The sequence below is a fragment of the Penaeus vannamei genome, chromosome 17 (genome assembly GCF_042767895.1).
Source record: "Penaeus vannamei isolate JL-2024 chromosome 17, ASM4276789v1, whole genome shotgun sequence".
Taxonomy (NCBI): Eukaryota; Metazoa; Arthropoda; class Malacostraca; order Decapoda; family Penaeidae; genus Penaeus; species Penaeus vannamei.
The window spans coordinates 3,832,572-3,845,071 of NC_091565.1; the positions used below are offsets into that span (position 1 = coordinate 3,832,572).

At 39.7% G+C, this 12,500-nt stretch overlaps 2 protein-coding genes across 2 annotated transcripts in view; both read right to left on the minus strand.

Annotated features, from left to right (window-relative positions):
* The window catches only part of LOC113820757 (perlucin-like protein), an 81,651-nt gene that overhangs the window by 47,914 nt on the left and 21,237 nt on the right, over positions 1–12,500 (minus strand). The gene's annotated exons all lie outside the window — the stretch shown is intronic.
* LOC113813697 (protein mono-ADP-ribosyltransferase PARP3-like) overlaps positions 6,192–12,500 on the minus strand; it is a 13,762-nt gene continuing 7,453 nt past the window's right edge. The window contains exons 6-13 of the mRNA XM_070131755.1: positions 11,478–11,642; positions 10,670–10,767; positions 10,247–10,417; positions 9,732–9,821; positions 9,306–9,397; positions 7,756–7,925; positions 7,042–7,206; positions 6,192–6,760 (exon numbers count right to left, since the gene is read on the minus strand). Coding sequence (XP_069987856.1) covers positions 6,588–6,760; positions 7,042–7,206; positions 7,756–7,925; positions 9,306–9,397; positions 9,732–9,821; positions 10,247–10,417; positions 10,670–10,767; positions 11,478–11,642 — 1,124 coding nt within the window. The 3' untranslated portion in view covers positions 6,192–6,587. The remainder of the gene's footprint in view (positions 6,761–7,041; positions 7,207–7,755; positions 7,926–9,305; positions 9,398–9,731; positions 9,822–10,246; positions 10,418–10,669; positions 10,768–11,477; positions 11,643–12,500) is intronic.

Here is a 12,500-nt window from a genome sequence, read left to right on the forward strand (position 1 = left end):
GGTGAACAAATCAGTTACCCCTGTTGCCTTGGCGGAGGTATGCGCGCTCTAAGAGCTTCTAGTTAATATATTGTTATTGAAAATAGGTATATATGTTGATTTGATCATAAATTTTAATCAGTGTTTACTGGAGGAATTTCCCATATTTCAAGGTACTTTTATACTGTACATGAAGTAAATATTTACTGAATCTGTATTTTTGTATGGAATATTGCAAATAAACGCCACTGGGTAACTTTGCTATGTAATTGCTTCGCTCATATTAAGAGACACATTAGAGACGTTTTCTGGATAAGGTTCGCCAACAACTCGGCCCTTATTGGCTGTGACGCGAAGGAGCTTGACGGTGATTGGTTGCCAGATGCAAGATGCTGGTCCAGATCTCCGATTAAGGTGTCCGAAGTGTCTCTGAATATGAGCGCTTGTCTCAAGTCTCCCAGAACCCACTATCCTGCTTCTTAGAATGTGTAGCTGACAAATGTGGGTTTTGCGAGACTTGGGACTATAATTTTAAGGATTGTGTGTGTGTGTGTGTGTGTGTGTGTGTGTGTGTGTGTGTGTGTGTGTGTGTGTGTGTGTGTGTGTGTGTGTGTGTGTGTGTGTGTGTGTGTGTGTGTGCAGGTTCCAAAAGAGGAAAGGGGGGGGGATTATTAGCTAAGAGTGGACAAATTATATCTCCAAAGCATTGCTTCATTATGTTAGAACAGTCAGATATGAAACAGCTCAATTATAGCACATCTACAATCACCCAGTTCAGAGTTATCCAAATTCTGAGGTAATGTAGAGATACTCAAAGTATGTGCTCCACTAACAAGAACCTGTGTTCCTTGTAGATTAGCCAGTGCATTTTCTGATATGTAATGTACACTTGTTTGTAATTGTATGTACATTGAATAGAAGTCTGTGTTACAAACGGTTTCTTTTATCTGGAAAATTTAGTCTCCTCAAATGTTGTGTAAATGTAAGATCTTAATTTGCATTTATTATTATTATTATTATTATTATTATTATTATTATTATTATCAGTATTATTATTATCAGTATTATTATTATTATTATTATTATTATTATTATATATATATATATATATATATATATATATATATATATATAATCCTTTGGAATAATTTCAAAGGTAACGGTCTCTGACCTATTTAGAACAAACTATGAGTAGAACATAAAATAGGTGAATACATACAGCTTAAAGAACAATGTTCTCCTGTATTTGGAGGTTATGCCGAAAGAACAGCTGAAGTTTGTGTAAATTTAAGTAAATTTTAAGCCTCCTTATCATAGGCCTCGTGGTCTAGCTGCGAAAGATTTCTCCCAAAGCTAGGCCTATTTTTGTTTATTTAAATGATTGTCATGATTGGTATATATTCAAATTTTATGAGAATTACGAGTTTTGTTTGTGTTCCTTTTTTTCTAAAGGTAACCATCAAATATCATTCGCTTCTTATCCTCGAATGAAAGTTGCGGAAAATCGAAGGAAAGTTTCTTTGTAAATGAATGGTCTTCAGTATACAACACTGTTGAAGAAGCATGAAATGACTCAGTGTCTCAGAGTTATCGTCTTTGTAGGCCTTTTTCCGTAGAAAATGCTATCGTAAAGAGAGGCTACTAGATACAGACGTAACACTTGATACAGTGTCCTCCAATACCATTATTTTCTTCTTCCAACATGTTACTAACAATTGTAAGTCTTGCAAGAAACATACCAGTAGTGACCATAATAAAGATGATAATATAATAATAATAATAATGGCCTATAATAATAAACATACCAGTAGTGACCATAATAAAGATGATAATATAATAATAATAATAATGGTCTATAATCAAAAATATTAATCAAAGTTCAATTTGTATCTTCTAATGCTGTGCTTTGTGTGAGTGGGAAAAGAAAATGGGCATCACAGATTTGAGAGGCAGCTAAATACAATATGGAAAATCTACATTACTATCATAGATAACGATATAGAGTTTAAGTTTTAGAATCAACGTGCTTTCATATTTATAGGGCCGTGGCTAAGAAGAGCGAGTGTCGTAAGAGTATATTTGTCAGAGGAAATAAAGCCTTTTATTGCCTGTTCTTATCAGGTTAGCCAGTCAGTTCATGATGCTGTATCTGCATCAATTTGTCGAGGTAAAACCACAATCTCATAATACTTTCCTTGGTTTATCCAACATTTTCCCATGTGCATGTATATTGGGAAAGACTAGTTATGATTACTTACTCATCCGGCAATGTTTGGCAATTGCTGCCGAATATGTAACTTCATGTGATATCTACTTTAACATGTCATACGCAGGGAATAAAGATGAATATCCGAATTAACCGTGTTCCATAATGTCGTCCGTTAATCAAGAAAATCTTCGGAACACTTCATGTAGCACGAAGTGGATTTGCAAATGATATTCGTTATTGTTATTTTTTCCCAAAATGTTTAGCATTTGCCATAGCTGCAATCCATTCGATTAACTAAGAGCTAAATGCAGATTATGTTAAAAGCTTCTTTTGATAGTAAACAAGCTGGTCAGTTCAAGTAACATAGAAATTGTAAAATGCAGAGGTTGATGCATTATATTTGAAAAGGAGTAGCATTACCACTGTCGTCTCTTTCATTAAAAACTCAATTACGCGATACATTACTCCCTCGGAAAAATAATGAGTTGTCAATACTTTTGATACACAAACATAAATTGTTCCTTGCCTTCAGAGAATTTTATTTTTAACTTTCAGTCGAGCACAGAAGGTTCCCACGATTTTGTGTGATCGCTTTTATTGTGTTGCTCGCATCTCGGAAAGCATAAACGGAACATTTATTTTGCCAGCGGTTATAAAAATGTGGGGTTGTCATTTCTCAAACAGTAAAACTTTTCTGCATATGTTGAGAAACATCTATTCATAATCAAAGACACTTTGGACACATGTTCCTGGATCTCAACCGCTTTAGCCAATCACCATCGAGTTCTCTTGTGCTACAGCCAATCACCATCGAGTTCTCTTGTGCTACAGCCAATCACCATCGAGTTCTCTTGTGCTGCAGCCAATTACCGTCGAGTTTTCTTGCGCCACAGCCAATCACCATCGAGCTGCCTCGTGTCGCAGCCAATCACAGCCGATATGGACTCCGACCTTCACTAGAAAATGTGTCCGAAGTGTCTGAATAAATGCAGTCAGGTTCAGGATAAGGACGCAGTGTAAGCTCTAGTGTACATTACTGTATTGCTCTTAATGGCCAACATGTATAAAAGCTGGTTTAAGAAGGGTATACAAAAATTGCCTCGATAATGAAAAGGAACAAAACCCTGTATGTGGAGCAAAGGTTGTGCGACCCAAAAGCTGAATTTATGTTGTGTGACGTGAAATTAGTAGACTGCTTTCCAATTCGTTCTCAAAGCCGCTGGAACTTCATTTGAGGAGAACATCGGCGGTCTGGCAAACACGAACCAGTGATCCAAAAAGTCGAAACTTATAATTTAATCTGATCAGTCCGAACTCAGATATTACAACAAGTATGGTCTGAGAAATCTAAAAAATGAAGGATCAAATGAGAAACATATTCCAGTAGGTAATTCCAGTATTAACGCTAACTAACAATAGACTATGCCATGCCTCCTAGTGGTATTATGCCTTTTAGTGAGAAAACAAGTCAAGGAGTTCTGTCTAGGAGTTTCCATGCAGGGTAGATCTCATTTTTCAGGTCAACGGAAAGATATCTGCACTTTCCTAGTATAGAAGCACGGCCACCGGGTTTAGAGAAGAGAAGGGAGTGAGGTAGAGATGACTACAGCTTCTCATGCTCTTAACACAGAACTCTTTCCAAAGGCCCCGTCGAAGAGATCCAACAGGTACTGCAGAAAACCCGTTAGTGAGAAAGAACGGAAAAAAGGCAGATACATGAAGATGACTTTCTTGTTCTGCCAGGAGGGAAACCGAGAACCAAGAGACGTATGAGAGAGCTCTGACATGTATTTGGCAAATATATCTACATATGAATTAGCAAAATCTGTGGTTAGATATCTTACAAACATCTGAATTTAGATAACTAATTTGCAACATAGGAATTTACAAAATCTGAATTTAGCTAACTCATGTGCAACCGTTTCTTCCCGTGATGCTATTCCATCTGTCCTCAGAGAAGGTGATTTAATGCTCTTTACACCATCCTAATAAGTTTCTATATGTAATGCTCTTTACACCATCCTAATAAGTTTCTAAAGTTAATACTCTTTAGACCATCCTAATAAGTTCTAAAGTTAATGCTCTTTACACCATCCTAATAAGTTTCTAAAGTTAATTGAGAAGACAAAAATCATATCTTAGCCTTCATTAGAACTCACCTGGCCTTGACACAGGTAGCGATTACACTGGTTGAAGATCACATCATTCGGTCGTTATTAGAACTACCTGAATGTACTGAAACTCCTCTACAGATTCCTACAGTACTACAGTTGATCCATAAAGAATCCAGTCAGCATGTTCAAGCCACCATATCTGCACTTGCTACCTTTCCAGTAACATTGTGGGTTACTGGGAAGTTCGTGTAAGTTTTACGTGCCAATTGTACTTAAGCTGAATCAGCTGCCAATTTATCGAGTCAGAAAAGGTGTGTGTACATAGTATCTACGAAGAGGTGATAAAAGTCCGTGAAGTCTTGGGTATGAGAAACAGCGCTGACAAATGGCGGCTGACTAACTTTTTTTTTAAGGAAATACCCCAAATGTAGATCGTGGAAATGTTGGTAGTCTCGTGTAGTAGGCAAGATTCATGTAGTCACAGTAGAATGAAAGGAATTGTCCATCACTCTTACCATATGGAAACTGCACAAGTGAAAGCCAAAAACCCGATAGTAAAATCTGAAAAAAAGGATTCTATGAACAGCATTTTTGAACTGAATATGCTTCACAGTTACTTGAGTGACAAGCGAGACAAAGCCAGCAGAAAACCGGTCTCTGTTGCCTTTCTCTCCAAGCTCTTGACGGGAAGCACCCCTTTCAAGCTAAAGGGAGCGACGAACCCATTCAAAGGCAAACATTAAACCAAGGAGAGGGATGATGGAGACATTTCCCTTCCCTTACCTTAGGCTTACCCATATCAATATTCAAAATTCAGATTCACTTTATTCAAATAATGACAATGGTTAATCTTTTAAAGTGAATGGTAGTTACATACTTATACGGGGTAAATAAGTCAATATCAAATTCATTTATACAAGAATTTGGTAAATATTTACATCACAAGAAACAGATCAAGTGTTTGGCCTTTCATGTAAATATCTGATATCGATATTTTTTATTTATTTACTTATTTATTAATTTATTAAAGTATACAGGTTAGAAACATCTCTAATGATTTTAAGATATTATTTTGAAAGCATTGAGGTCAGAAACATTTTTAAAACTTTTAAGCAGATGGTTCCTGATCATAGGCTCATATATTTTTATGTCTTACCCATTTCTGAACATGATATTTTGACATCCAAACAGTTAACCTGTTGTGTTGCATATTGTCTGTAGAGGTGATAGGCACTAAGGTAGATTTTTTTTTTTTTTTTTTTTTTTTTTTTTTTTTTTTTTTTTTTTTTTGCGTTTTGTTATTGAAGTACGTATATGGAACATTGCAAGATACTGGTGATACTTTTTCACGAAAGCTGCCTACGTTCTCGTGGAAAAACAATTTCTGAATCAAGGATATTCATTTCGTGATGTCTGAGTTTGTTATAAAGGATTTGTCAAAAACCTTCGATGAATCGCTTAGCGAGAGTAGATTGATTCGGTTATTGTCTTTGCTCTTCGATAAAGCTGTCTCGTGAAGAGCTTCCTTCTGAAATCCATGTTGCATTTCACGTTTTCTATTGCTTGGTTTGCTTCTGCTTCCAAAGGTACCTCAACACATCACAGGTAGTAGATAAACAGCAGCTACTTACTCTATATTTTTTCATGCTCGAGTCACCTTTTCCTTTCCATAGTTCAAGACTTGAAGCTTTCTGGAGGCAGCCCACGACTTCACGGTACAAATGTGATCAAACACTCTTTGCAGGCCAGTTGGTATGTTATACCATGCAGTAATCTTTGTTGGGTGTGGACACGAAAGAGGATTACTAAATATTATAGTAGATCTTTATTACCACAGTTTCCAAAGTAAAGAAAGGGATGTGTATAATCAGGTTATAAAAAGTACTGTGATAAATTTACACTTTAATCTAACAAAAAAAGTGTTATTACAGAGGTGAATGCGAAGTACAGTTTCACAAGTGATATAAAACAAACATTGACAAGTTGATAAAGCCGACGTGTACATATGTTGTGATGGTTGATTTGCAACAGACAAAAACAATATTGCAAAAAACATGTTTTGTTATTCGATTGATCATCATAGTTTTCACCATAAAATTCCGTTCTAGTATATAATATACAGAGATTGACTTCGGGTCCTCATACAAAGCTGAGAAAACCTCCGTGACAGCGTGCAATGCAACATCTGTGCAATAGCTGCAAAACCGTAGTATGCTATTCTTCCGTACTGTTTCTTCATCCATAAATGTTTGCTGTGAATATGACGAAAGGACTCAATGACTAGATTAATTAAAAGAAAACTTGAGGACGTATCTGATTCGCGCCTGACTCTCTTTGTAAACAAGGTACTCGCTCTGACAGAAGCCACTTTGGGCCCACTCCTTCTGAGGAACAGGCTTCCCCACAGGTACGATGACGTCCTTCCCGTCGAAGACTACTTTCTTGTTCTTCTTCGGGTCTGGAGGAATGAGAGAGAGGAAGTAAGTTGAATTATTCTTAAAGGGCTGTTATTTTGTGGATAATTTTGTATCGTCGAAGAGATGGACTTCCGTCGACCTCTCTTTGCGTGTAACAAGCTCTTCAACCTCAAGAGCACCTTCCAGCATGTCTTTCAATAGTTCGGCGTAACTTTAAGCACTTCATTCATTGTGCACATTATTTAATATCATTTCATTACTTGGACATTTGCAATTAGATAATTTATTTCATTTTTATTTGATCTGTTTACCAATGAATTACCTGGTTCGCGCGACCCTCTCGCCACCACGCTATCATAGCCGTTGGGGGCCTTCGTTAAGCTGCCGTCACACTGTGTGATGCTGCTTTCTCTCCCTAAAGCAACCTCGACCAGGAACATGAAGCCTACGTTACTCTCACCTTCGAAGATCCCGCAATGACTTCTGACTGGAGGAAAAAGAAGAAAAGAAACAATCCAAAGAATTATGGTAAAAAGGTATGAATTTTCCACCTGTGCCAACTGATTAAAGACAGGTGCGTTATACGTAGTCTGCACTAGAGTCTCGTTCACTTTATTATAAGTCACAGGCAAAACATAACAAAGTGATCTTCAATTACCACGCAATATATACTTCGAACACATATCTCCCCTCACCCAAAAAATAATAATAATTCCGTCCCTTACACATATACCCTGACTATTCCTTGCACCTGTTTAGAAGCCCAATAAACAAGCAATCGCTACCTGACTGATCACAAGACCCTTTCACACTAAATCCTAAATTATCATTATCATTATTATCATTACTACACAAACACGTTCTCATCAAAGGTACACCAAAATGTCCCTTTCCTCTACACGCCCATCCACCCTCCCCACCCAAACCCACCTATCCCTCCGCCCACCCACCCTCCCCACCCAAACCCACCAATCCCGCCCACCCATCCACCCCCGCCCAACCCACTTACGAACCCACTCGCCCAGCCAACACTTACCATACCAGGAGCTCTTGGCGTGTTCCGAGGCGAAGTAGATGCCCCTGCCCACCAGCCCGCCCGAGTGGGGCATGATCCTGAGCCCGGCCTTCAGGATCGCCGCCACCACCGCCACGTTGGTGCCGTGCCAGAGCAGCTTGCGGTGCTGGATGGCGTCGTGGGCGGCGAACCTGGCGGGGTTGGCTTTTGCTTTATTGTTCTTTTATTTATACATTATTTGGGGGGTTAGGAGAAGAGGGGGAGGGAGAGAGAGGGGAGGGGGAAAGAGGGAGAGAGAGAGGGGAAGGGGGGGAGAGAGAGAGGGGAAGGGAGGGAGAGAGAGAGGGGAAGGGAGGGGGAGAGAGGGGAGAGAGGAGAGAGGGGAAGGGAGGGGGAGAGAGAGAGGGGAAGGGAGGGAGAGAGAGAGGGGAAGGGCCGTGCCGTGCCAGAGCAGCTTGCGGTGCTGGATGGCGTCGTGGGCGGCGAACCTGGCGGGGTTGGCTTTCGTTCATTTTTCGTTTCTTTTTCTTTCGTTTTTGGGTTGTGGGGTTTGGAGAGAGAGAGGGGGTGGGAGGGGAGAAGAGGGGAGGGAAGGGGAAGGTTGGAGAGGGACAAGATGGGTGGGGGATAAATAGGTTAGAAAGAGGATATGGAGGAAAGGAGAACAGCAAACAAACAAACAGAGAGAGAGGAGAGAAAGAGAAACGAAGACCTTGGGAAATAGAGAAAAGGAAAAAATGGTAGAAAGAAAAAAGACCAAAAATCCTACATACACAAAATATATTCCCACAAATGTCATCACCATTACAGAGAAAGAAAAACACACAAAAAAGAGAAAGAAATTGGAGAATACATATCCCTACAAATATTATCATCATTACCACCTACTATCATGACCAGCAATGGTAGAGGAATTAGCAGAATTAACAGCCTATTTACCTCTTCTTCTCATGGGGGGGGGGTTACAGAAAGAGGAAGTGGTGAGGGAAAGAGAAAGAAAAACATAAAAAATAAAATAAATTGGTGTATACATATCCCTACAAATGCCATCATCATTACCACCTACCATCATGACCAGCAAAGGTAGAGGAATTAGCAGAATTAACAACCTCTTTACCTCTCCTTCTCATGGGGGGGGAGGGTTACAGAAAGAGGAAGTGGTGAGGGAAAGAGAGAGAAAAACACACAAAAAAATAAAATAAATTGGAGTATACATATCCCTACAAATGCCATCATCATTACCACCTACCATCATGACCAGCAAAGGTAGAGGAATTAGCAGAATTAACAGCCTACTTACCTCTCCTTCTCATGGGGGGGGGGGTTTAAAGAAAGAGGAAGTGGTAAGGGAAAGAGAAAGAAAAACACACAAAAAAGAGAAAGAAATTGGTAAAGGAATTAGCAGAATTAACAGCCTATTTACCTCTCCTTCTCATGGGGGGGGGGGGGGGAAGGTTACAGAAAGAGGAAGTGGTGAGGGAAAGAGAAAGAAAAACACACACATCATCATTACCACCTACTATCATGGCCAGCAAAGGTAGAGGAATTAGCAGAATTAACAGCCTACTTACCTCTCCTTCTCTCCCTTCCGGTCAACGCGCCAAACGTCAAGAAGAGGACCATTTCTCGTCTGAGGACAAGCTGTCGCATACTCTTTGAGAAGCTGGAAATAAACCAGATATATATGTATATAAATGTATATATGCATGTATATTTACTTGTGTATACATATATACATATGTGTGTATGTATCTGTAAGTGTGTGTGTGTGTGTGTGTGTGTGTGTGTGTGTGTGTGTGTGTGTGTGTGTGTGTGTGTGTGTGTGTGTGTGCGTGCGTGCGTGCGTGCGTGCGTGCGTGCGTGCGTGCGTGCGTGCGTGCGTGCGTGCGTGCGTGCGTGCGTGTGTGTGTGTGTGCATATATGTGTGTGTCTGTATGTGTGTATCTATACATAAATGTATAAACATAAAGAGAGGGAGAGAGAGTGCAAGCCTTTACCATAAATTCTGAGGAAGACTTTTCGACGTATTCCAAGACGCAGTCCAACATTTCGTACTTCTCGAGTAAGGGATGAAGATCTTTGTTCTCCTGTGACAAAAAAAAACAGCATGAATGAAATAATAATGACAATAATGATAACACATACATGCATATACACACACACACACACACACACACACACATATATATATATATATATATATATATATATATATATATATATATATATATATATATGTATGTATGTATGTATATACATACATACATATATCTATATATTCATATATCTACATATCTACACACGTAAACACACGTGTGTATGTGTCTATAGATATACATATCCGTTTGTTTATAGATAATATTCTTATGATTATATATATATATATATATATATATATATATATATATATATATATATATATATATATATACACACATCTAGAAATATATGTACACAATATATACATATGGCAATATACATAAATATACGAGTAGACACCCGCTTTCCCCACCTTCTCCTTCTGAAGACTCTGCGTGAGCTCAATGTCGCTGAGAGTGAGCATAACCTCCTTCTTCTTCTGCACAACTTCATCCGTGTCTATCACAGGAGGTGCTGATCGACCGAAGTTGTGTGGAATGAGAGTGTAGAATTTGGAGGTGAGCTCCATCAACACACTGCGGGGCTGAGGACGAAAAGGGCGAGCTTATTCAGATCGGCCAGCACTTCTAGATGGCTTTTAGGTGTATTCTCAAAGAGACACCATTATACAATAACATATAAAAAAAATGACAAGAATCAACGAAAATGAAGGCTTAAAGCTAACGCAAAATTGGACGCGAATAAAACGTTATAAAGCCAAAGGAATTGATCAAAGCGAAAAAAAAGGTTTCCAAGACGACGGGCCAGCAGCCATGGCGGTCCTTCCCTCGAGTACCTTGTTCTTTTTAATGGCGTCTTCGATGTCTATGAGCGCCTCCAGACCCTTGGCGATCTGCAGCTTGCTCAGCTTGCCCAGCGGCATCTTCTTCACGTCTGGAAGAACAGGAACAATCATTAATCTTGCTCTCTTACTAACATAACAAATCAGCTAATTATCAAACTTCCTTAAGTCCCTATCACACTGCCACTTTTTAAGTAGATTTTTGCGTTGTTGTATGAACTTTCCGTATGCAAATGTACTGACCTTATCACACTAACAAAGCAGCAAATATTGTGTCATCTGAGTGAGGTCCCGGGAATCACAAGAGCATTCTTATACACATCGCGTTATGTTAAAAGAAATACAGTTATGTATCTTATTTAGAAGCACAGGAACAATCATTATTCTTGCTCCCTTCCTAACATAACTCGCTTTGGCAATTCTCTTACTTACTCACCCTTACTAAAAGACCCATCTCGAACCCATAAGTATTTAGCATCAAAGATCATTTATATTTCTCATTCCCTGTCTTTCTATCACTATTTATCTATCAATGTCTTTCTGTATGTCTGTCTTTTGCTCTACAGAAAGACTTTAGTTTATCTATCTTTGAATCTATCCAAACATAGATACGTATACGTGAACAAATACTTAACAGTATTGGTGAATTCTTAATCGTTATACATAAATTTTTAATTCACTTATTCTTCCATCCTTGGCTCCTTTTCTTACTCACCTAGACTCATTTTCTCACTCACCTACTCATTTCCTCACTCACCTAGACCCATTTCCCCTACTCACCTACAGTCATTCCCTCACTCACCTAGACTCATATCCGCCATCTGATTAACAAACATATTATCCGAGAAAATGAGTTTGATCATGAGTATGGTCCTCTTGTGCAAGTTGCAGGGGCCATCATAGGACACCAGCTCCTTCTTGGGCACCGAGGAATCCACCGCGTCTTCCTCTTCGTCGCTGTCGTCGTCTGGAAGAAGCGAAATACTCAAGGTAGTTTAAAACAGGTAGCCCCATTCCGTCTTGGTGAAAATCCTAGCTGGCAACTTCCGAACTAAGTCCCACTTCTTTGAAAGAAAAAATTCATGATTTTTTCTTTCCTTTTTCTTTTCTCTTGATTTCGTTTTTGATTATTTTCTTGCCATAACTGCTACTGAACCACTTTCCAAATAAATACATTGAACAAGTACTTATCATACAGTATTGCACAGATTCTAGTGACCTGGGGCCGGATTCTCCTTAAGGCGCCTTAACTTGCGGCCGAGCGATCTTACATACACATACACGGAGCAAGGGACCCTCCATATTGGTGCGAGTGAAGGCGCCTTTGCTTAAGGCACGGGGAGAGCTGTCATTAGCGTTTTACGGCGGGCGGGAATTAAGCACTCTTCCCTCTTATATAAGGGAAATACGACAGGGCGGTTAAGGCTTCCAACGCGGCTTTACTTGAGGCTCCTTTAGAGAATCCGGACCCTGATCTCGTAATCGCCCTTGCCTCGTAGACCGTAAAAGCCATGTGTACTGATTTCACAAGTACTCTGTGTCCTGCGATCTGAACGCGATGACAATGATGATGAGACTTCAGAACACGCCGATCTGATCCTAGAGGGAGAGTGGGAAAAAGAGGAAGTGGGAGGGAAAGGGGAGGAGGGGAGTGTAAGGAGAAGGGGGAGGGAGGGGAAGCGAGAGAGAGAGAGGGGGTTGGGGAAGGGAGATGGACAGAGAGGGGGTTGGGGAAGGGAGATGGACAGAGAGGGGGAGGGAGAGGGAGATGGACAGAGAAGGGGAGGGAGAGGGAGATGGACAGAGAAGGGGAGGGAGAAGGAGA